Source organism: Marmota flaviventris, chromosome 1 (genome assembly GCF_047511675.1).
Source record: "Marmota flaviventris isolate mMarFla1 chromosome 1, mMarFla1.hap1, whole genome shotgun sequence".
NCBI classification, from domain to species: domain Eukaryota; kingdom Metazoa; phylum Chordata; class Mammalia; order Rodentia; family Sciuridae; genus Marmota; species Marmota flaviventris.
This window is the reverse complement of record NC_092498.1, coordinates 124,215,981-124,239,040: the sequence shown is the minus strand read 5'-3', so window position 1 is coordinate 124,239,040 and position 23,060 is coordinate 124,215,981. Positions and strand designations below refer to the sequence as shown.

General features: G+C 57.0%; 1 protein-coding gene and 1 non-coding gene across 8 annotated transcripts in view; both read left to right on the top strand.

The window, feature by feature from the left end:
- Ep400 (E1A binding protein p400) overlaps positions 1–23,060 on the top strand; it is a 100,899-nt gene that overhangs the window by 63,627 nt on the left and 14,212 nt on the right. For 4 of the 7 annotated variants that reach the window (XM_027952025.2, XM_071615863.1, XM_071615865.1 and 1 more), the window contains 22 exons: positions 1,102–1,266; positions 2,467–2,625; positions 3,489–3,583; positions 5,031–5,302; positions 6,583–6,785; positions 6,868–7,037; positions 8,566–8,762; positions 10,398–10,509; positions 10,604–10,747; positions 14,507–14,665; positions 14,966–15,049; positions 15,326–15,463; positions 15,752–15,796; positions 15,875–16,028; positions 16,299–16,540; positions 16,632–16,805; positions 18,643–18,779; positions 18,875–18,931; positions 20,328–20,406; positions 20,516–20,761; positions 21,781–21,826; positions 21,898–22,007. In XM_027952025.2, coding sequence (XP_027807826.2) covers positions 1,102–1,266; positions 2,467–2,625; positions 3,489–3,583; positions 5,031–5,302; positions 6,583–6,785; positions 6,868–7,037; positions 8,566–8,762; positions 10,398–10,509; positions 10,604–10,747; positions 14,507–14,665; positions 14,966–15,049; positions 15,326–15,463; positions 15,752–15,796; positions 15,875–16,028; positions 16,299–16,540; positions 16,632–16,805; positions 18,643–18,779; positions 18,875–18,931; positions 20,328–20,406; positions 20,516–20,761; positions 21,781–21,826; positions 21,898–22,007 — 3,188 coding nt within the window. The remainder of the gene's footprint in view (positions 1–1,101; positions 1,267–2,466; positions 2,626–3,488; positions 3,584–5,030; positions 5,303–6,582; positions 6,786–6,867; positions 7,038–8,565; positions 8,763–10,397; positions 10,510–10,603; positions 10,748–14,506; positions 14,666–14,965; positions 15,050–15,325; positions 15,464–15,751; positions 15,797–15,874; positions 16,029–16,298; positions 16,541–16,631; positions 16,806–18,642; positions 18,780–18,874; positions 18,932–20,327; positions 20,407–20,515; positions 20,762–21,780; positions 21,827–21,897; positions 22,008–23,060) is intronic. The other 3 variants (XM_027952026.2, XM_071615866.1, XM_071615862.1) reach the window with 1 other exon arrangement.
- Positions 7,982–8,108, top strand: LOC114105515 (small nucleolar RNA SNORA49). The gene has a single exon (XR_003585017.1). It is a non-coding gene; the product is annotated as a small nucleolar RNA SNORA49 (small nucleolar RNA).

Here is a 23,060-nt window from a genome sequence, read left to right as displayed (position 1 = left end):
GACATCCTTGGAATTTTCCTGGTCCTTACTAACCCTTCTCTTTATGGTGTGACTAATGGTTCTGGCATGGATTTCCCTGGGAGGGACACTTGGCCTTGGGTGCCAAGGGCTGGGTCAAGGGATCGGAGCTGCTGGGCAATTGTGGCCTGGGCGAGTGCTGCTGAGTTGGCACTTCTGACAATATGCAGTGGTCTTTCAAAACAGTGCCGAGTTCCACAAGTTCCACAAGTTCCACATTGCCTCTCAGTGCACATTATGGGTCGTGTTTGAGATCTAACTCGAGATAGTGTGAGGCTTTACCCCTTAAAGCTGTACGTGTGGTTTATTTATTTAAACACTTTCCTAGAGTTTGAAAATACAATTGTAAGGGAGCTAGTTGTTTGTTCTTTTTATCCAATGTAATCGCTCTCCTTTTTTTCTTAATTGTAGATGGACACAATACCTTGATTTATTTTTATGTGGTGCTGAGGATCCAACCCAAGGCCTCATATGTGTCAGGCAAACACTCCACCACTGAGCCCCAGCCCAGCCCTTTATCTAGTGTGATCTTATTTGCCTCTGTGAGCTTAAGTTGACACGTTTTTTTAAATTTTTAAAATTCTCCAAAGAGAATTAGGTTGATAACAGGGTTTCTAGGTTTATTACAAGTAGATTTCTATTTTTGATGTTTGCTTTTTTTTAATAGCATTAATATCTGACATCTAAAATCCCTACCGTTTGTGGTTAAATAAGCAAACCATTAAAATCCATCATCTGATTGCTTTCTTTTTTCTGGTAAGGTAGTTTTTTTTTTTTTTCTTTTTCAATCTACACTTTTAAAAAATACATTTATTTTAGTTGTCGATGGATCTTTATTTATTTACATGTGGTGCTGAGAATCGAACCCAAGGCCTCACATGCCAGGCAGGCGCTCTACCACCGAGCCACCGCCACAGCCCTAAGGTAGCTCTTGTCAGTAGCTGGAGGCAGTGTCCAGTGAGCACTGCTGAGACCAGTTTGCTGTAGGTCATGGTCATTCACCACAAGTGATTGGTGTATCACATAACAGTCCTTGACTTTCCCAAATGGTGTTAATTCAGCTTTTCCTCTACATTTCCCCAGGTGGAGAAGTAGTGAAGATAGCTCAGCTGGCATCCATTGCAGGGCCTCAGAGCCGCGTGGCACAACCCGAGACACCTGTGACGCTGCAGTTCCAGGGGAACAAGTTCACCTTGTCGCACAGCCAGCTGCGGCAGCTCACGGCAGGCCAGCCCCTGCAGCTGCAAGGTGAGGGAGAGCTGGCCACTGGCGCTGATGAACAGCAGCATGCCAGGCTGGCACCATGCATGGGCAGTCCTGCCCACGGGTGGCTTTGGCAAGGGATTTGGCTCCTTTGGGCTCCTGGCTCTTCACCTGGGAGTGGAGTTAACAACTCATGGGGTTGTAGGGGACTGGTGGGTAACACTCATAAGCCACCTGGTTTCCGGCTATTTGATCTGTGCATTAATGACATCTGCCCCTTGAAAAGAGTCTTATTGTGTAAATCCACCTAGAAATATTTGTTGTAGGAGTGTGAGGTGAATTTTCTGAAGTAGACCAATGAGCTGGAGATTTATGTAAGAGAAATTATTTTCTTTTACACACATATGGTTTTTGTTTTGCTTTGTTTTTGTTTTGAAATGGGGTTTTACTCTGTTGCCCAGAACTCCTGGGCTGGGGTGAGCAGCTGGGACCACAGGTGCACACCGCCACCCTGGATGGATGTTTTCACTTGAACTCCCAGGCCTTTGGCCAAGAGCAGCATGCCTATCCAGTCGCTGCTTTTAAAGGCAGGAATGAGGGTCATCTCCAGAGATGGCATGGCAGCAGTTAATGGCTTTGGCTCCTCCATGGGGTGATGCCAGCTGCCCTTTAGTGCTAGCAAGGGGTCAGGAGTGGTGGCCCCGCAGCCTGGGCCAGTGCCCTCCCCTGCATCTTCCCCATGAGGACTATCCTGGATGCTTGGCAGGGCAGGGCTTCTTCTGGGGGAGAAGCTGCTCCGTGTGGGCGAGTCCCTTACCAACCAGTGTTCAGGCCTCAGAAGCAGGGCTCCCCCAGGGCACCTCTGGCTTTGTTGGCACACTCCGGGGAGCACTCTGGGGGCAGGTGTGGGGACTGGGGCAGGTGCAGAGTCAGTGGTGGCTCCTGTGCAGCCCAGCAGGGCCTGGGCCACACCCAGCTTCTCTCCAGTCCTGCGCCCTCCGTGGCCCTGTTGGCAGGTGCAGGGCTGGGTTGGGCTTCCCGTGAGCTCACCGCCTACAGCGAGGTGCCAGGAGGGTGGGGCTCTGTGATGTGGCCCTGCACTGGGGTCCTCTTGGCCTTGTGTGCTCAACTTTTGAGTCTCCAGTTCTGGACTCATTAGCTTCTCTATGGTTTGGAAGTGACTGTCACGTGTGGCCATGATGCTCCCTTGCCATGACTGATGCCCTGGTGGATGTGTGATTGCAGGCAGTGTCCTCCAGATTGTATCTGCCCCCGGGCAGCCCTACCTGCGAGCCCCTGGCCCTGTGGTGATGCAGACCATGTCTCAGGCGGGCACGGTGCATGGTGCCCTGGGAAACAAGCCCCCGGCCGGCGGTCCCAGCCCCGTGCCCTTGACCCCACAAGGTAGGGTGTTCTGAACAGGGGGAAGGCTTGGCCCGCAGCCTCCTCCTGACTCTTGTGAGTGTTCGGGAGGTGTTTGGGCCTCGCTGGCCATGGGTCCATGGTGTGTCAGAACCCTGCTCTGACCACCTCTACTTCCACAGCTGGGTCATGGTGTCTGCCTCTGTCCCCGTTTGTCCTCAGAGGTGCTGGTTCAGTATGACTAGCCCCACTCTCCTGAGGTTTTTGTTTTTGATCTTGTTCTGACAGGAGACTCTGGGAATCCTGAGAGTCTTTGCTTGCCAACATGTCCCAGATAACACTGAGGGAGCATGCTAAGTTCCCTGGGGACCATGCCATAGGATTTCATTCCTCTCTGGCTGGCCCGTGCCCCAGAGCCGCTGGGTTCCCAGCTCCCGTCCTGCCTCCTGCCAATGTCTCCTGGGCACCCCACCCCTGTGCTCTCTCTGGAAGAAGTGGGTAGTTTGACCTGTGGAAGCAATAGGAGGTCTGTGAGGCTAGTGCACCTCCCTCCTGACCCGGAACCCTGGCCGCTGCGTGCGTGCCCAGTTCCAGTCCCACTGCCAAGTCACCCTGGTGACGCTGGGTGGTCCTCTGCCTGCCATTGTGGTGCTCCACCAGTGAGAGCCCGAGGAGGCTGCAGGGCCGGGGCCAACGGGCAGAAGGTACACAGCATCCCTGTGGGTGTCACCGGGAGTCTGTGCCCTACTCTGGCCACATGCCACATCCAAGCACAGCAGAAACAGCCCCCTGTGCTCTCGGGAACTAGGGAGCCAGTGGCTGCCCATACCCAGAGCCCTGGTCCTCGTGCAGGCTGCAGCTGTGGGATTGGACCATGCTTGGCTGTTCCTCTTTTGCACTTGTAGTTGGAGTTCCCGGGCGAGTGGCAGTGAACGCCATGGCTGTGGGAGAACAAGGGCTGACCTCCAAGCCAGCCTCTCCTGTCACTGGGCCGACCCAGGTAAGGCCTTCACTAGCGGACGCATCGTGGGGTTGTAGCAAGGCAGCCCTCAGAAGTCGCGTGCCAGCTGCAGCACCGGCCTGTGTGCCTTGCCACTCTGGGCTCAGAGCCTTGATGGCAATTACTCATTTTTTGCAGTACATCTTATTTTTGTAACAGTTTTGTTTTCATCAAGTGCCCTTTTCGTTAGCAGTTTCCACAGTGGGAAGTGACCCATCTCCTCTTGCAGTGTGTCTGTGGACAGGTCCCTAGGACAGGTGAAACCCAGGACCAAGGCTGGCTGTGGTCTGAGAGAGACGTGGTTGCGGGCCAGTCCTCTGGCTCTCCGAGCTTTCCTCTGGGGCGCAGGAGTTTGTGATTTGAATTTTAGCCTGGGGCCCAGTGGCCGCTGTGGCTGATGGTGACTGAATCAAGAGGGACATCTCCAGAAATCACACCTGTCTCATTTTCTGCAGTCTCTTCTCTGGATCCCCAGTGTTTTGTCTGGTATTCCCCAGCCACGTCTACGCATGACCCCGGTGATGACAGTGGAGCTGGGTACACTAAAGGCAGAGGGTCCCATGTGAAGTTGAGTCACACTGTGGGCCGGGCCTTGTGAGCTGGGAGCCAACTCCCATCCACCAGGGTACAGAACTCTATCCCAGTTTCTTGGATGCTTCCTCCAAACCTTTTTTCCTCCACAGTTCTAAAAATAAGCAGGTGGTCAAGAGAAGGTCTGCACCATGGGGCTCACTGCCATTTTCTCCCTGCTGGGGCTGAGTGGCCTGGTGAACAGGGCAAGAGGCACAGTCAGTCCTTGGGGTGGCAAAGAACCCACCACGCACAGCCACTTCTGACACCCATCACGATGGTCAGAGTGTCGGCCCAGCAGTGGTTACAGCCCACAGTGCCCAAAAGCTGCCTTGGTGGCTTTCTGCTGTGTGTCCCCAGGAACACGGCAGCAGCTCGTGCAGGGCCCAGTGACAGGAGAGTGAGGGTTGCAGCCCGGGAGCGTGGGTTCAGGCCCCAAGCAGAGCAGTGACAGCTCTCTTGCCGGCCCATGGGGGCTATGCCCTGGAGCCAGGGGGGCACGTGCCGTGCTCCACACCACCCCGGGCAGTCGGCCCTGGAGATGCTGACCCAGGAGCAGACTTGACGAGAGTTCAGCTTCCTTAGAGGACTCTCAGCCTCAAAAAAACTGCCATCTTGCTTTGAGGGCTCAAGGTCATCCCCAGAATTTTGATTTTTTAAACACACCCTAACTAGTGAAAGAAGAGAGTGTGAGCTCTGGTCACAACCCTTCCCCAGCACTGATGCGCTCGCCCGAGTCCTGGAGAGGAAGGAAGCCTGGTGCTCCTGCTCCTAGGGCTGCAGACGCTGGCACTGACGCCAGGCTGTGCCCGGTGCTGGGGAGGTGCCTGGCCATGCTTTTGTCCAGTGACCATGTTTCACCGTGTTTTTGGTAAAGGAGGAGAAGAGCAGGCTTCTGAAGGAGCGGCTGGATCAGGTCCACATGGTCAATGAGCGGCGCTGTTCCCAGGCCCCCATGTACGGCAGGGACTTGCTACGCATCTGCTCCCTTCCTGGCCGGGGAAGGGTGCCCTGGCCCACGCCCGTTGACCGCAGCTTGGGAAAGAGGTCGGGGCCAGTGAGCTTTCCCTCAACCCCCTCGAGAAGCGTGGGTGATCTGATTTTGAGCTTGAATCGACGCCAGGAGTCCCTGCAGGACGTTCTGGACAGGTAAGGCTGGGTCCAGGTAGGGAGAGGCCTTGGCCTCTGCTCCCTCGTAGTGCCGCACCCTGGTAGTTTTCTAGGTTGGATTTTCTTATTCTCTGCTCTTCTCCCTGAGTTGCCCCTTAGGAGTGTTTGAAGCCATTGTTGGCAGTCTGTAGCTTTAGGACCAGAGAACTGTTGGCTGGGCATCCCTCTTTGAATTTTGGCAGTGCTGGGGGCAGGGCCATGGCACACCGTGTCCTGTACTGCTGCTCAGCTTCCTCTTGCCCTCTCAGAAAAGCAGTTTGAAAATAACCACATGTACAATCAAATATCACAAGGGTTGAGCTTGGAGCAAGCCTTGGTCGAGAACAAGCCGAGTGCTGGAGTGCTGCAGGCTCTGGGCTCGAGCCCCTGGAATCTGGGCTCACTTCTGTCAGGGTGCTGACCTCAGGTGCAGCCCATGTGTGTGGCCCTGATGTCTGGGCTCAGCATCGGGGACTGATTCCCCTTCTTTGGCTGACTGCATTTTCCCCATTACTCCCTGTCTAAAGGGAGGTTCTGCTCTAGACCCTGAGCTCAGCTTTCAGTGTCTGCCTGTTTCAGGTCTCAGGTCAGGGATAGATAATGGGGGTTGGGGGGGTAGGAAACTGGGAGCACTTTCCTAGGGCTGAGCAAGCCAGTGCCAGCCCCTTGGCCTGGTGTGGTTGGCCATTGGCCTCTTGTTCTGGTGGACTCTCCTTTCTTTCAAGTGCTGCTTGCCCTTGCAGATTGTAGACAGCCTTTCCATGTGAACACAGCTGGGAGCAAGTCACTGAAAGTCCAGGCTCAGCTGATGTTCACAGGAAGGGCTTTTCTGGCGCAGGTGACCTGGAGGGGTCAGGCTGGCCATGGCATAGTCCTGCTATCAGCAGGGTCCTTCCACCCGACCTCTGCATGGTGTTTGCAGTAGCCCTAGGGGTCACATCTAAAACACAGCGTGCCCCTGCCCCCAGATTCCCAGATGGGCAGGAACTTCAGGCAAATGGGGCCACCTGCGAGCTGGCTCTATGGCCTATGACACCCTGAGCTGGTTCTTGCAGCCTGGGCTGTCTGAAGTGGCCCAGAGGCTGTCTTCCCCTGTACTGTCAGGCCTGCTCAGGCCACGCAGGGCATTGCTCCTGATGCCTGATGTATGCCCTTGTCCTCTGCCACACTTGTTGCCAGGTAGCTCTGTCCTCCTCCGTCTGGACCTCTCTGCTTGCCAGGGGGCCCTGGGTGCTACGCAGTGATGTGATGGCATATGCTTTGTGCTTTCTGCTCTGCAGGGTGGCCTGTGTGATCCCTCCAGTGGTGGCCACACCCCCTTCCCTGTGGGTGGCCAGGCCACCCACTTTGTACCGCCGCAGGCTGCGGACCTTGAGGCAGCGACTGCGAGAGCACACTGCCCCCTATGCCCAGCAGCTGCGGCAGCTGACCGCCCTGCGCTCACTGCAGTTCCCCGAGCTGAGGCTGGTGCAGTTCGACTCAGGTAGGCGGATGCCCTGCCCACGTGGTTTGCTGCATGAAATGTACCTGCCTGACTGCAGGGTGCTCTTGGTGTTGTCTCCTAGGAAAGTTAGAAGCTTTAGCCGTCTTGCTCCAGAAGCTAAAGTCTGAAGGACGTCGGGTGCTTATTTTATCCCAGATGGTTCTCATGCTAGACATTCTGGAGATGTTCTTGAACTTCCATTATCTCACCTATATAAGAATTGACGAAAACGCCAACAGTGAGCAGCGGCAGGTAAGAAATGCGTCACCTTGAGTCATTTGTGACCCAGTGGCACTGGTTCGCGTTCCCTCTAGGGACCTCATTTCTGTGTGCCATGTAGACTGTCGCCCTGATCCTCCCAGGAGTGTGAGTGCAGCAAGTCTGTCTCCTCCGTTGATGTTCTTAGCATGGGCCGTACTGCCCAACAGGACAAGGCACTGACCTGCCGTCACTGCCGGACAATGTCATACTTCAGAAGGTGGCAATCTGATATGCAAAAAATAGCATGTGCCTATTTTTTGCATATCAGATTGGCTAGACATTGCTCTGATTCCTCGGGTGTGAGACCCACTGCACATGCTGCCAGGCGTTGCCCTGACATGACTTTCTGGAAGGCAGCATGGCACTGTAGTTCACCTTGAGGTGGACAGATGGCTGGTCCACCAACCCGCCCCAGGACCCCCTGGGACAGCAGCAGTGCACCCGTGGGGTGCTCATGTGTGTGGAGAGCATGTGCTGAGGGGGTGTGTCACCTGCCCACGTCTCACAGCATGCACAGGTTTCATTGTGGTGGACACACATGGGGACAGTCCCAGAAGGAAGGGGCTAGCTAGCTGGTGTTCCTGGCAGTAGTTTTTCAAATTTTATGTAATTTTTTTTAACCCAGGGGTACCACATCCCCAGCCCTTTTTTATAATTTATTTAGAGACAGGGTCTCACTGAGTTGCCAAGCACCTTGCTAATATGCTGAGGCTGGCTTTGAACTCTCAATCCTCCTGCCTCAGCCTCCCAAATTGCTAGGATCACAGGCGAGTGCCCCGGAACCCAGCTTATGTAGTTTTTTGAAGGAGGAGGATCGGTTAACTCTTAGGTTTTGTTCTGGTGTGGAGATATTTTACAAAGAAGCTTTCATGTTGCCATTTCAGGTCATGGTCTTGAGTGGGCAGGAGGGTCTCTGCATGGACTGGATTTTCCTGCGTCCTCAGCCTTACTCCAGGGGCTTTTTTGCCTGTGAAGTGCCCTGGCATTGCCTGAGGATATAAGAGAAAGCACGTGCCTCCCCACAAGGCTCTGATCTCGTGGGCCACAGGCTGAGCTGACAGTTAATGCTTGGGGCGGGGGCTGCCTGACGTCCTGCACTCCTCAGTGCTCAGAGGTGCTTCTGATCACAGTGGGAGGCGATTCACAGGCGGGAAGAGCAGAGCGTGAGAGGTGACACTGTGGTGTCGCTTTCCCCTGGACTTGTGTCACGTGGAGCCAAACCAAGCAGTCTTGTTATTTCCAGGCTCAGAGCTCTATGATGCTGGGCAGGTGCCCTGCTGCTCAGCTGCCCCCCCCCACACACACCTTTATTCTACAGTATCTTGGGGTGGGGTTTTGCTGAGTTGCCCAGGTTGGTCTTGGGCTTGTGGTCATCCTGCCTCTTCTCCTGAGCAGCAGGGATCACAGGCGTGGCCGCAGGAATGGTGATGTAGGTTACTGCAGTGTTGGTGACATTGGAACACCGGAAGCCCTTCTGCGTTTTCTGGGCGTGCTAACTGAGCGATCTGCCCTTTCTCAGGAGCTGATGCGGAGTTTCAACAGAGACAGGCGGGTTTTCTGTGCCCTGCTCTCCACCCACAGCCGTGCCACAGGCATAAGCCTTGTGGAGGCGGACACCGTGGTCTTCTATGACAACGACCTCAACCCAGTGATGGATGCCAAGGCCCAGGAGTGGTGTGACCGGATCGGGAGGTGCAAGGACATCCACATATACAGGTGAGAGCCCTGGGCAGCAGTGTCGAGTGCACGCAGTGAGGTGTGGCGATGTGGGTGCCACTGCTGCACCTCCCTGGAGCGCCTGCAGCTCAGTGGGGAGTCACGGTTTGGGTTACTTCACCTGTTGGGAAATACAAACCATCCGTTGAGAGAATTTAGATTTGTTGTTAACTTGAAGCATAGAAAGTGTAACTGGCCAAACGTAGCTAATTGGAGAAAAATAGAAAAAAGGCCTTTTGCATGTTTTTGAATCCCTGAAGGATGATGGTATGACTCCCATTCATGGGGTGTTCTCACACGCTTTGCTGCCCCGAGGGTCAGGGTGCGAGTAGCCACTGTTGCCCACCTCGGAACCTGGCACCATGTGGACCCTGAGGGTGAGCAGTGTCCAGGGGGCAGTTCTGTAGCCTTGGCCGCAAAACCTGGGCAGGAAAAAAAAAGGACTATTGACAGAAACAAAATAGAAAGTTAACATAGCAAGAAGATGCCATGGACAGAAGCAGGTGGTGGGCCATAGACAAGGAGGGATGCTTGCAGCTCTCCTGCCATCGAAAGGGAAGGCGCAGGATGCTCTTACTGTTAAAGGGAGGCGGAGACCTCAGTGTACAGAGGCAGTTCAACCAGTGGAGCAGCTTGGGACAGCAGCTCTGTGGCAGGTAGGAGGAGGAGGTCTCCCGTGGGTAAAGACAGGCAGCCAAAGGACCTCCCCCGCCATGTGAGGCTGCTTGCTGTGGCTTTGCCCACATGTGGTACAGAGCAAGAGCCATGGGGGCTGTTGCCAGGGACAACCACACTGTGGTGGAGCAGCCAGTGGACAACAGATCATTGGGGGGTTCTGTGGTATGCTCTCCAGTGTGGGTCAGGACACGGTGGGCAGGTGGCGCCAGGTCCTGAGCCTGGAGGAGGCTCCCTGAGTGGGCCTGGGAGACGCCTGCTTAGCCAGGTGTGCTGGTGCTGCCCAGGGCCTGCCTTGCTTAGAGCCTGTGGGCTAAGGTGGAGGCAGGGTCACACTGGGCCCAGGTGAGTTTTCCCTTCGTGCTTTTGTAGGGTCTGGTGAGCAGACACCAGCATGATGAGCACATTCCACGTCTTCTTCCCAGGACCACTGTCCTTCACTCACTTCTTCTCCCTTCTGTGGCCTGGGCACTGAGTTTCTCCAGGAACTTCTGATTATCACTTTCTGTGCCCTTCTGAGTGGTTTCCGTTTAGGTTCCTGAGTTTGGAATTTTGGGGAAAATTCTACTTGTTCCCTTTTGAAAACCTTTAATTTTTTAATCTGTGCTTTCTTGGTTTTAGCCTTTAAGATTTTAAAGCAGAAGGGCATTGTGGGAAGGTGACAGACTGATGGCTGTGCCTAGACCACTTTCGGGGCCCTTGTGCCATTGCCTGTCACATGAGGGCAGCATCTGCCATGGGCCTGCCTGCTCACTGTCCTGCTGTGTCCCATGAGCACCTCAACAGGTGCAGTGGAATGACCCTGGGTCAAGACTGGCCCCCGCGCTCGCAGCACAGGAGCTGAGGCGGGAGGCCGTCGGGGCGGTGGGCTGGGGCAGCTATGGCCCTCTGCACCTGCCTGGCCTGGCCTGGCCATGTCCCTAGGTCTCAGGCGGCCTTTTGTACGTCCTTTTGCGCCAGGCTTGTGAGTGGCAACTCGATTGAAGAGAAACTGTTGAAAAACGGAACAAAGGATCTGATCCGCGAAGTGGCAGCACAGGGCAACGACTACTCCATGGCCTTCCTGACCCAGGTGTGCCCCGTGTGTAGGTGCGGGGTGGGGGGGCGGCGGATGTCTGGTGGTTTCTTTGTGCGTTCCTGCCGAATGACCTCTCCTCTGTGTACAGCGGACCATCCAGGAGCTATTTGAGGTTCACTCCCCACTGGATGACACCGGGTTCCCAGTGAAAGCCGAGGAGTTTGTGGTACTCTCTCAGGAGCCTACTGTCAGCGAAACCATCGCGCCCAAGATCGCCAGGCCATTCATAGAGGTGAGGACAGCAGGGTCTCCCTGCAGGCTGCGGGCATCTGCGGGGCTTGGCAGCTGGCACACTCCCTCAAGGGTGTCTGAGCGCTCAGCCCTGGCTCCTGGCCATGTGCCCTGGCCTTCTTCCCTGCCATCTGCCATCCAGGGGCTGAAGGAGTGCAGAGGGAGTGGGAGGAGGAGTCTGGGGCACATCAGTAGTCTCCTGTGTCCCCTGCAGCTCCTCTGACTGGAGCAGCCTGCAACCATGTGGCCACCAAGCTGCAGGTTCGAACCCGCAGCTGGTGCTGAAGGCATGGGGAAGAGGGCCCTCCACACACCTCATTCATCCCCCCACGTAGATTAAGTGTCACACACCTCCATCATCCCCTGGTCACTCTTCAAGTGCAAGGACAGGGGTGTCCTCTTAGCTGGTGCCCTCTGGGTGGTCAGCTGTGTGGACACATCCCAGGCTGGCTTCAGGGACCCCTCTGTCCCCTGCTTCTGACTGTGCACAGGCCCCTGCCCCCATCCTCCCTGAGCTCCTGCTTCCTCCCACCCATCCAGAGAGGGGCTTCTTCCCTCCAGACCCTCTTTCTGGGCCTGCCTTCCAGTGCCCCTGCCAGCGAAGCACCGAGTGCCACTCATCCACCATCGGCTGCAGGGTAGCCACTGGCTTCCCAACTTGCTTATCTCTTAGAAAGCTGTGGATGGTGGGTGACAGACCCTGCCCATGCAGCCCCGCACCACTCTGCCCTTCCCTGTAGGCCGTGCTGGCCACACAGAGCCATACTGCCTCCCAGCACAAGCCCTTGGGCACTGAAAACTGGCAACCTGGAGTACTGACTCCAGAGGTGAGGGCAGCAGGGTCTCCCTGCAGGCTGCCAGTCTTCCCACTGGACCCTCCTTCCTCACTCTGGGACAGCAAGTTCTCCTGTTCCCTTCCAGAAGCTTCCTATATATGATTTCCGTCACCCAGAAATGTCTTAGAGATGGTTCTGTATTTATGTTTAAAAACAGGTGATGTTAGCAGGAGAGTGATAGTAGGGAGACAGCCTTTCCCAGTGATGACTGTGCAGCTGTTCAGGTTCCCGTTGCCTAGGCCAGGATGCATGTCTGAGGTCCCACCTGCCGTGGCCTGTGCCTCACAGCCTGTCTGGCTCTGGTCAGAGCAGCACAGCTTGTCCACATACAGCCTTTCCACTGTGCTAAGGGTCTCGCCGTGTATCAGCACTATGGCAGGAAGTGGGGCAGCGGTGGGCAGGGTGGGAGTCCCACTTGACGAGGCTCACCTTCTGGTGAGGAGTGCAGACAGGACAGCAGGACAGCTCACAAGCGTTGCACCCCAAAAGCCAGGGTGGGGCAGGGGTGAGGCCTGTTGGGAAGGGCCCCCAAGGGTGCAGTATTGCCAGGACCTGGCCCAAGGTTGTGTGGAGCAATTGTTCTGGCTCCTGTGTTGAGGCTGGGTCACAGCAGGTCAGGGAGCCTGCAGGACAGAGTGGGCAGTGGTGGGGTGGGACTTGTCGTGGGGCGTGAGAGGAGGGTGGCTGCTCCAGCAGGGGCCAGCGCTGCGGCTGGAGACTGGTAGAGTAACCTTCTACTGTTGTGGGCATATACACCCTGAACTTGCCTCTGGCGACCAGGGCGCGGTTGCAGGGCCACGCTCATGGGGGAAGAGGGGGTTGTGCCTGAAGGGAGCTTCAAGGAAGATTTCTGTTGAGGTCTGAAAACGTGCAGAGCATGTGCCTCACAAAGCTCCAGCTGGATGCATTTGACAAAGTGACACACATGGCTGTCACCCCTTAGTCACCACCCAGAGGCGACCCTCAGAGGGAGGGCTGGTCACAGCTAGTTTGAGTTTGGTGTAAGTGGACCCTGCCTGGGCCCCTGCTCTACATGGTGCGAGTCTGCCTGCTGTCTTTCTGGGGAGCCTTCTGCTGGGTGAGCACTTAGCTCGTCGCTCAAACCTGCTGTCCTGGCATGGTGGGCTCTGTTTTGAAGCTGTTCCCGTTGTCTTGTGCACGAACGCATGTGAATGTGAACACAGATTCCTACAAGGCACGAGCCCCGGGGTGGGGTCCTGCAGGTGGGCCAGCAGGTGTGCACGATGAGTGCTGGAGCAGCCTGTGGTGTGCAGAGGGCATATGGTACCCATTCCCCTGACTGCAGCATCTTGCACTCTTCCAGGGCTGGGTGCTGGCCTGGGGGACTTGTGATAGTCTTTGGCAGCGGCTTTAATCTGCATCTTGCTGTTGAGTAATACATTTGAACACCCCCTTGTGTTCATGGCAGTTTGGATGTTTCCCCAGCCCCTGTGGTGCTGGGGTGTGACCCAGGGGTTTGCCTATGCTAGGCGGATGCTCTTCCACTGGCCCACGCCTAATCCCCTGATGCTTTCAAAATAAAGTGCTTGGTCAGGTTTCTCTATTTGTTTTAAATTGGGTTCTCTCCCCCGCCTCTCCCATTTTCCTTTTTACTGGAACCCAAGGGTGCTCCACCACTGAGCTATACCCCTCACCCTTTTTATTTTTCATTTTGAGACAGAGTCTAAGTTGCCCAGGCTGGCCTCAAACTTGTAGTCCTCCTGTTTCAGCCTCCCAAGTCACTGGGATCACAGCATGGGCCCCGGCCTGGCTGGGTAGTCTGTCTGTCTGAATGGCTGCTGGAGTTCTTTGTGTGGTGTGAACTTGAGGCCGTGGCTGGAGCCACATGCAGCATCTGTTCTGTGGTTTTCTTTTCTCAGTGCTTTCATTGTTTTACTTTAAAATAGCTCAAGATTGAAACAATATTTGATTGGCAGTAAAGATTGTACGTATCCAAGACATCTGTTCAAGTCAGCTCTCATTGCTGTGGCCCCTGTGCTGTCTTTTGTTGAGCAGAAATTTCCAGTCATCTGGGGTTCAAGTCTTCTTTTAATGGTCGTTGCTTTTTGTCTTCTGCTTAAGATTCTCTGAGCCAAGGGCAGTGGCCACACTGTGACCCCAATCACTTGGGAGGCTGGGGCAGGAGGACAGCAAGTTCCAAGCCCGCTTCAGCAACTTAGTGAGACCCTGTTTCAGGCAACAGAACGAGCTGGGGCTGGGCCTTAGTGGTGGAGCACACCTGGGTTTGAACCCTTGTGCCACAAAAAGAGGTTTGCCTGAGTCGCTGTGACAGTCCTCTCTGTCGTCCAGCTGGGGATGATTTCTGAGTGCAGTGTGAGGTACTATGATGCAAGAGCCCTGGCAGACCTTGCCCAAGGGCCTGGATGCAGGTCACAGTCCCACTTCAGTCCCCTGACCCCCAGCTGCACCTGGGCTTAGGAGCCAGCCGGTCTGTCCTCGCCCACCAGCAGCCGTGATTAAGTGCACCTGGCTTTTCTGGAGCAGGATGAAGCTGGAGTGGGTGGGGCTGCCGACCTGGGGGCTGCTCTTCTGTGCAGGATGGGCTCTGGCCTCCTTTGTGGTCCTGGTGGCAAGGCTGGGTGGTGAGGCCACGACCCTCCCTCTGGAGATGGAGCTCCTGTGCAGCCCTGGGCTGTTCCACTTGGCTCCACCCCATGTTTGCCTGTCAGCTGGAGAGCAGCTTTTGAGGGCCTGGGACACACATAGCCGTGGGATCCCGCAGCATCATTTATTTGACCCATGTCACTCCCAGTAACCCCCACCCCCCCAAGATTCCTCGAATCCACTTTCTGTGTCCCTGGGAGCCTGGTCCTTCCACTGGCCACTCCCAGGGACTGGCATGCTGCCACACAGATGCCTCTGTTGAAAGAGCGTCTCGGTGGGCTAAGGCAGACTCTCTTCAGGCCCTCAAGAGCATTGAGGATCTGGAGGAGGACACACAGAAGACTGCAGAGGAAGCAGTGCCCGGAGCAAGTGCTGGCCTGTCAACCTCAGAGGTGGGCAGCTCCAGGTGTGAGGAGGAGCCTTCGCAGCTTGAGGAGCTGGCAGACCTCATGGAGCAGGTGTGGGCATGGTGGAGTTGCTCCTTAAGCTGAATGTCTTAGGATTCTGATGCTTTCTTAAAATACTTTGTGTTTACTTTGACTTAGAGCACTTTTTTCCAGTCTGTTTTTTTGTGGTGCTGGGGATTGAACCCAGGGCCTTGTGCATTGCAAGGCAAGTGCTCTACCAATTGAGCTGTATCCCCAGCCCTAGAGCACTTTTTTGAGTGACATATTGGTGAGCACATTTTATAAAGAACCTTATTAACTTTTACTAACTTGCTCCTAACCCTATTTTAAAAATATGTGTTTTTGAAATAGCTCACACCAATTGAAAAGTATGCTTTGAATTACCTGGAATTATTCCATACGACTGTTGACCAAGAGAGAGAGAGAAATAGTGAGGTAAGAGTCAACTTGTGACCATTTCACATGTGAGGAGTTTCAGATTTTTTGAGTGTTGACTTTGATTGGAAGTAAATGTGATTTCATTAAATTAAAAGGACAGAGCCTCAACCCAGCAGTGCTGAGCCGCCTGAGCGCAGCTCAAATGCCTGTGGCCCTCCCCTCTCCCTGAATGGTCCTGTCTGATTGGACGCAGCTTGGCCTGCCAGGCTCTGAGCGCCTGGCTGGCGGCAGCACTTCCAGCTCTGGTCCTGATGTCCTTCCCCATCCTCCCAGCAGGACGCAGTCCTGACATCGGTAAGGGACTGGGAGGCCCACAATGCCCAGATCCTGCAGGAGAGGGAGGCCCAGCTGCAGCGGGAGCAGGAGGAGGCAGAGCTGCTTACCTACACTCGGGAGGACGCCTACAGCATGGTATGGCCCCACCTGCACCTGGGCTCCCTGCTCCCGCCGGCCTGTTGCAGGCTGTGCACCTCAGCTACACCTGGGACCACCTTCCTCGCCTCTCATACTTGAGGAAGTGCACAATTAGATGCTGGCTTTCCCTACAGCAAATTGCCAGCCATGGGTGAGACATTTGAAGTCTCAGTTGCACTACTCAGACTTACTCCAGAGACAGGAGTAAGTGAGAGTGGATGGGTGGTGCTGCACAGCACGGGGCTAAGACTTGGCTGGATCTTGAAACTTGTCCACTTTGTGCAGGAATATGTCTACGAAGATGCCGATGGACAGACAGAGGTCATGCCTGTAAGTAACCGCCCTCAGCTCGTGCCCAAGTGGCCAATCCTCCACAGCTCCGTGGCTCACAGGAGTCTCTCTGCGCAGCTCTGGACCCCACCCACCCCACCCCAGGATGACAACGACGTGTACATCGACTCTGTCATGTGCCTCATGTATGAGGCTACACCCATCCCAGAGGCCAAGCTGCCCCCCGTGTATGTGAGGAAGGAGCGCAAGCGGCACAAGACAGACCCCTCGGGTGTGTGCCCCACGGCTGTGTCCCAGGTTGCCACAGCCCGTCTCAAGTAGCTGTGGTTCTCCTGCCTCTGCCAGGGGGTGGCGACCACAGGCTCATCTGTGATCTCTTGTCCCACGTCCACGTGTCCCCATTCCCAGTGAGGCAGTTTGTCCTGTAGCAGTCCCTCCCAAGTCCCTCAGTCCTGGTGCCCCGTGGTGGCCCTCCTGCCCTGTCTCCCCTGCCGACCCCTCGTCTCTGGCGTCCCTTCCCTGAAGCCAAGCCTCTGGTTAGCTGCAGGCAGGAAGAAGAAGCAGCGGCACGGGGAGGCGGTCGTCCCACCCCGATCCCTGTTCGACCGGGCAACGCCGGGCATGCTGAAGATGCGGCGTGAAGGCAAGGAGCAGAAAAAGAACCTGCTGCTCAAGCAGCAGGCGCCCTTCGCCAAGCCCCTGCCCACCTGCGTCAAGTCCTCAGGGGAGCCTGCCCAGGACAGCCCCGAGTGGCTCATTGGCGAGGACTGGGCCCTGCTGCAGGTGCGTGGCGTATGCAGGCCTGGGGTGGGGCCTGGCGGGGCCTGGAGTGGGGCCTGGCGGACAGCACTGGCAATCTGCCCCTGCCCTCCAGGCCGTGAAGCAGTTACTTGAGCTGCCCCTGAACCTCACGATTGTGTCACCTGCCCACACGCCCAACTGGGATCTCGTCAGCGATGTCGTTAACTCCTGCAGCCGCATCTACCGCTCTTCCAAGCAGTGCCGCAGCCGCTACGAGAACGTCATCATTCCCAGAGAGGAGGGCAAGGTGAGCTGGCCGCGCGGCCCTTGGGAGGGCATGTCTGTGTGCAGCTGGCTGCCCCTGGGCTCTGATGGGAGCTTCAAGGAGCGGTCCATGTGCCCAGCTCATGGGCAGCCTGCAGGGGTCCATGCCAGCTGGTCGGTGAAGGTCGTGGCTGTGCTGGCTGCAGCCTTGATGTGTTATCTCACCTGCATCTGTCCTGCTGCTATTTGGAAAACTGCCATCCAGGCGCTCGGCTGTAGCTTTGATGATGGCTCCTGCAGGGCGTCTCCTGCTTCCTCTGCCGGGTGGGTGCCGGCCCAGGGCTTGGCTTGCAGCCTGCTGCCTGGGAGCGAGTGTGAGGTGGGCCTCCGGCTCAGCTCACAGCTCCTCACTACTTGCCTGCCCCAGGCAGAGGGCACATGGCTCACCAGGCCAGCATTTACAGATGCCCTGTCCCTTTCCAGGAACAGGGCAGAGATTGCCTGGGCTCCCATCAGCACAGCAGCCTTGGTTGGCAAGGAAGGGCAGGGCAGAGGCAGGCATCCAGTCCTGGCCTTCAGGGTGTTCGTGTGGTCAATTTTGTGAGAACCAGGACCTCTGCAGGGGAGCCATCACTGTGCCCAGGACATGGACACCCCTAGGCTTGCTTGATAGCCACTGTTTCAGACACTTCACGTTCTTCCTGAGAACGCTGGTCAGAGTGCGAAAGTCCTTCCTCACTGCCCCGTGCTGACAGCCACTGTCTCACCATGGGACTGGGAAGCTGGAACGTCTCCTCCTATTACCTGGTTTGTGAGGCGAAGGCTCAGAGCCAGGCTCACAGTGGTGGGGTGAAGGTGCTGCTTCTGTGAGGTGCAGGGCAGGCCCAGCGGGGCACCTGCCTAGCAATGGCCAGTGGTTTTCTCTGGAGCCCTGATTCCTGTGCCACAGGGTTGGCTTCTGCTGGGAGGGGGCCGCTGCGCTCACTCAACCCCCACCAGTGCTCACCACCCGTGCAGTGCTGTGACACTGCAGGCCGTAGTCAGGGCCAGCAGGTCCCTCGCTGGACAGTCCTGTGTCTGCCCCACTCTCCTTTTCCTGGGTGTGGAGCATATGGCATGCCCACCCGCACGTCTGCCTGCTTGCTCCGGCTGGCTCATAGTTCTATGGGAGAGGGTCCCGTGTGGCGGTCAGGACGAGGGCCAGTGTTTTCTAGGTCAGGCTTTCTCAGCATGCCCTCTGAACTTAGGGGTTTCTCCAGCAACAGCTGCCCACATGTGTGCACCTATCTGCCGTGCCTGTGCCTGAACCATCACCATGTCAGCATGCGGGCCTCTGGTCGTGGGGTTGTGGGGCTGCCCACGTGCAGAGGTGCCGAGCAGAAGGGCCCTGCCAGGAAGGGGCGCTGAGCTTCTTGGGCTCCTCCTGAACGGCCATGGTCCTGAGCAGGCGGTGCTCTCTGTGCCTCCAGAGCACATGTGCGACGGCCGAGAGGCTTTGCTGAGCTGCAGGGCTCGTGAGGGAAGGGTGACTGGCACGCGTGGTGCCGATCCCCTGGGCAAGCGCTTGCGGGCGTCCTGGATGGTGCTGCCCTCACGTCCACCATGGGTAGAGGAAGGCCATGTTGGTGGTCATCACTGCTGTCAGTGCCCCCCGAGCGCCTGTGGGGGGTGGTCTGCCCAGGAAAGGCACATCCTGCTCTGCCCTCACCCACTGTGAGGCCCTAAGCACCTCTGTGCAGCCACCAGCAGTGACGGCCACTTCATGGTGCTGCTCCAATGGTGCCGTTGCCACTCAGAGCTAGGGCAGGGAAGCGAAGTCGGGTTCAGGGACGCCCTGGCCAGCAGACCAGCCGCATGTGCCCTCCTCTGTTTTGTTCCAGAGTAAGAACAACCGTCCCCTGCGCACGAGCCAGATCTACGCCCAGGACGAGAACGCCACGCACACCCAGCTCTTCAGCAGCCACTTTGACCTGATGAAGACCACAGCTGGCAAGAGGAGCCCGCCAATCAAGCCTCTGTGGGTCCCCCACTGGGCAGGCTGCGCCCCGTCCCCCTTGTTCTCAGTGCTGTTTTTCTCTGTGCAGTGATTGTGTCTCATTCTCTGAACTGCAGGCTCGGCATGAATCCCTTTCAGAAAAACCCCAAGCACGCCTCGGTGTTGTCAGAAAGGTATTTCTGTGTTTGTGACGCGTTTCTTACTGTGGGGAGCCAGGTCCTGATTCAGCATCCACTCGCGTCCAGTCACCTGGCTGAAGCCTGGGACCTGTGGACTCCTGCTGTTGGCCGGGTGTGCCGGGGTGCTTCTGCAAGCGGGGGCACGTGGAGAGCCATGTCCTTTGAGTGGGGGGCCGTGATTCCCTCTCACCCTGGCAGGGTACCTGCGGGGACGGGGTGTGTATGAGGCTGTGGGTGGCCACAGGACTTTCTTCCTCCGCTGGCCTTGCCAGCCGTCAGGTTGCTGTGCTTAAAAACACATCAGGTTGAGGAAAAAACGCTTACCAACAGGTGGGTGATGATGCTATTAGTGGGCGAGCTGTGGGGCTGGGCACTGGGCAGTGGTGTCAGAGGAAGGTCTGCCCCATGCAGGCCAGGGGCACTGTGCCTGGCCTTGCTTCCTCCTGGGCTCGCAGTGTCTGTTGTGCACTGCTGCAGGGAGTGTTCCCTGTCAGAGCGCCTTGGCTCTGGCGCAGCCCACCTCTAGGGAGGGACCGTACTCCTGGGAATCTTCGTCCTGCCCTGGTCAGATCATCTCCAGATGTGCCCTAGGTGTGTCTGATGTGCTGACTGCAAGCCCTGCAGATACAGGGCTCCTAGTTCAGGGCAGAGAGCCTCAGTTCTCTGGGGGTTGTTCAGAGACTCTTCCCCCGGGGGTGCTGTGGGCTGGGTGTGGAGAGAGGGCTAAGGGACGATGTCCCAGCCACCAGACCTGCTGCAGGGGCAGGGGCTGCAGGAGGATTGAGGTAGCCTCGTGCAGCCAATGTGGGGGCTGAGGTGGCCACTGCTGTGGCTGTGTCCATGGGCTGAAGGGCAGCCAGCACTGGTGCCTATCGAGGGGCGTGTCCAGGAGTCAGGGGCTAGACTCTGGCTGGTCTAGACATGTCTACAGAGGTAGTGGGCTCAGCGTCCACAAGGCATGCCCGGGACTGCAGACAGCACCAAGCCCACGGGTGCTTGTTCTCAGCTAAGTGGAGGAACTTGCCTCTGCGCCTCGTGGAAGCATGGGTCCCTTCACAACCTGGGTGGCCTCACCCTGCATAAAGTGGCCCTCGTAAAGTAAGGTGCAGGTGGTTGGAACACAAGCTCTGCGGCTCTGTGCCACAGAGATGCTCAGTCTGGTGCCCAGGATGGTTAGTGGCACCCAGCGTGGATCTGCTGGACAAAGGACGGGGTGGGAGGGAAGTGACGGTGCGTCTCGTCACATTACTCTGAAGAGTGATGCTTAGGAACTTAGAAGTTATTTGCTTCTGGGATTTTCCACCTAACATCTTTAGACTTTGTTGACTGCGGGAAGCTGCAGCCGTGGATGTGCACGGCTGTGTTCCAAGCTTTCACTCTTGTGTTTCAGTGGAATCACCTACGACAAGCCCCTGCCTCCCATCCAGGTCGCATCCCTCCGTGCAGAGCGGATCGCAAAGGAGAAGAAGGTGAGGTGCTGGCTCCTTGCACTTGCGTGGGAATGTTCTGGGGCTGGGGGTCACAGGTAGGGGTCCCGTGCCACCCCTTCACAGCTCCTCTTACCACCGACCTTTTTAGGCCTTGGCTGATCAGCAGAAGACCCAGCAGCCGGCCGTGTCACAGCCGCCACCCCAGCCACAGCCCCCGCCACCCCCACAGCAGCCGCCGCCACCTCCACCCCAGCCACAGGCATCTGGCAGCCAGCCACCCGCAGGGCCTCCCACTGTCCAGCCCCAGCCCCAGCCCCAAGCACCGCCGCAGCCTGTGCAGGCCCCACCAAAGGGGCAGCCCGCCATCACCACTGTGGGCAGCGCAGCCGTGCTGGTGAGTCCTCGTGCCCTCCAGGGAGCAGGGGTGCGCCTCCTGCCGCTGTCCCCCTCCAGCCCACCGTGGCTCAGTGTGCTCACCTGGGTGGGGGTTGGAGAGGACCCCACAGGGCCGCAAGCAGCTGTCCCCAGCACGTGTATGCGGTCTCCCCCACCCGCCTGTTGGAGGCAGAGTGCGTGGTGTGGTGTGTGAGAGCAGAAGGCCGAGCGCAACCCTCATGAGGCTGCTGGCACCCGTGTTGCGTGTGGCAGCGCGGCCCAGACACTGGAGTCGTGCACAGGCCACTGGCGGAGAGCAGGTCTTCTGGCTGGACCGGGGTGCACTCTAGGCCTCAGCCAGGCACAAAAATGGTTTTCTGATTGTTGTTTTAGAACAGTATTCTCCATTAGATTAGCTTTGTTTCTGCCTTCAGCCTCAGTGGGATTTCTGTAGCAGCTGGGCAGGTTAGAATGATGCATTGATCAGGCACCTACTGGGTGCAGGGACCCTGGGGGAGGGGCAGACCTGCTGTGTCCCCACTTGCCAGCACGTGCGTTCTGGTGGAGCTGGGAGGACAGCAGGTGCAGTTGCTTTATTTTTAGCACTAGGGATTGAACCCAGGGGTGCTTTACACAGAGCTACATCCCCAGCCCTTCGTATTTTTTATTTAGCAACAGAGTCTTGCTAAGTTGTTGGGGGCCTTGCTAAGTTCCTGAGGCTGATCTTGAACTTGCGATCCTCCTGCTACAGTCTCCTTGACTGCTGGAATTGCAGGCGTGCACCACCAAACCTTGCTAGATCACTTTAAATGTGGAAGGAGGCGAGCACAGCCAGGCAGTGACTGCTGGGTCGTAGGAGCCTTTCCCAAGTTGCCTTTGAGCTGAGGCCTGAGCTGCAGCTGCTCCTTTGCAAGGGGATGGAGCAGCAAGGCCATGCCTATGGGAGGCTGGCCGCGTGGGTGGAGTGTGGGTGACTGTGTGATGTGGGTGTGCCAGGGAGCGGGACACACACTTGGGTGTGCTTTCTGTTTCAAACAGGCAGGAACCATTAAGACATCAGTGACCGGGACGAGCATACCAGCAGGTGAGGCTCACCAGGAAGGGTGAGGTGGGGGAGGATCCCCTTGGCCCCTGCTCACTTTGTCCTCCTCCCAGGCACAGTGAGTGGCAATGTGATTGTGAACACCATCGCTGGCGTCCCTGCCGCCACCTTCCAGTCCATCAACAAGCGCCTGGCTTCGCCTGTGGCCCCAGGGTCCTTGACCGTGAGTCATCCTACGCCTGGGGATGCTCCGTGGGGTTGTTTTGCAGGGAGATGATTTGCTTTTTTAAGACTCCATCAGTGAGAAATGTGCTGATCTAGCTGAGTTCTGTGCGGTAGGGCGCTGGTCGGGCGGCAGGTCAGTACACTCAGCGGCTGGGGACGGTTTCTCTCGTGTACTTGGAGGGAATGAAGACAGGAGTTTGGTGTGTGTGTGAGACGCTTTCCCCGCAGAACAAAGAGGTGGGCAGGACACGAGGATGCAGCTTCCGTTCGTTGACACAGGTGCCCGTGTGTGGGTGCCACGTATCTGTGGGGACACGGGGGTAAGGCACATTCCAGGGTGTGCAGAGGCCATAGGGCCCAGCTGAGGGTGTGCAGGGGGAGCAGGGCCCCACCTGGCAGAGATGAAGTATGCTGGCAGGACGCGGAGCCAAGGGCACCTGAGCTCGCAGCCAGAAGACAGTGTCTGCCCCCCGCCCGTCTTTCATGGTTCACCATAAAAAATAGAAGTAGGTGTGTGTGGGGCCTAGGCCTGTGGTCCCAGCAACTCAGGAGGCTGAGGCAGGAGGATCCAGGTTCCAGGCCAGCCTCAGCAACATAGTGAGACCCTGTCTCAAACTGTAAAGGACTGGGGACGCAGCTCAGTGTAGAGCACGTCTGGGTTCAGTCCCAGTGCCACATAAAAGAACTGAGATCAAGGGACTTAAATCCTGACTTCCCATCCAGTCACAGACCCAAAGGCAGCACACACCTGAATGAAGTCACGGCGCTCTGGAGGCAGAATGAGGTCCCTTGGGCTCAGGGTCTTCCTGTGACAGTGCTGTAGTATCTGGGTGGTATGGTGCTGGCCACAGGAAAGGCCCCTGTGAGCGGGTTAGGGTAGAGGCCAGGACAGACGCACGTGCTGGTGTGCAGCATGCTGGTCCCTTGGGAAGTGCCAGAGCATCCAGTGGGGAAGGGGCATCTTCACCCAGCGGTGCCCAATTAGCTGGAGAGCCATACGAAGGACAGGGAGGCTTGGCCCACCATTCTGTGTACAGAAAGTCCCTTGAAG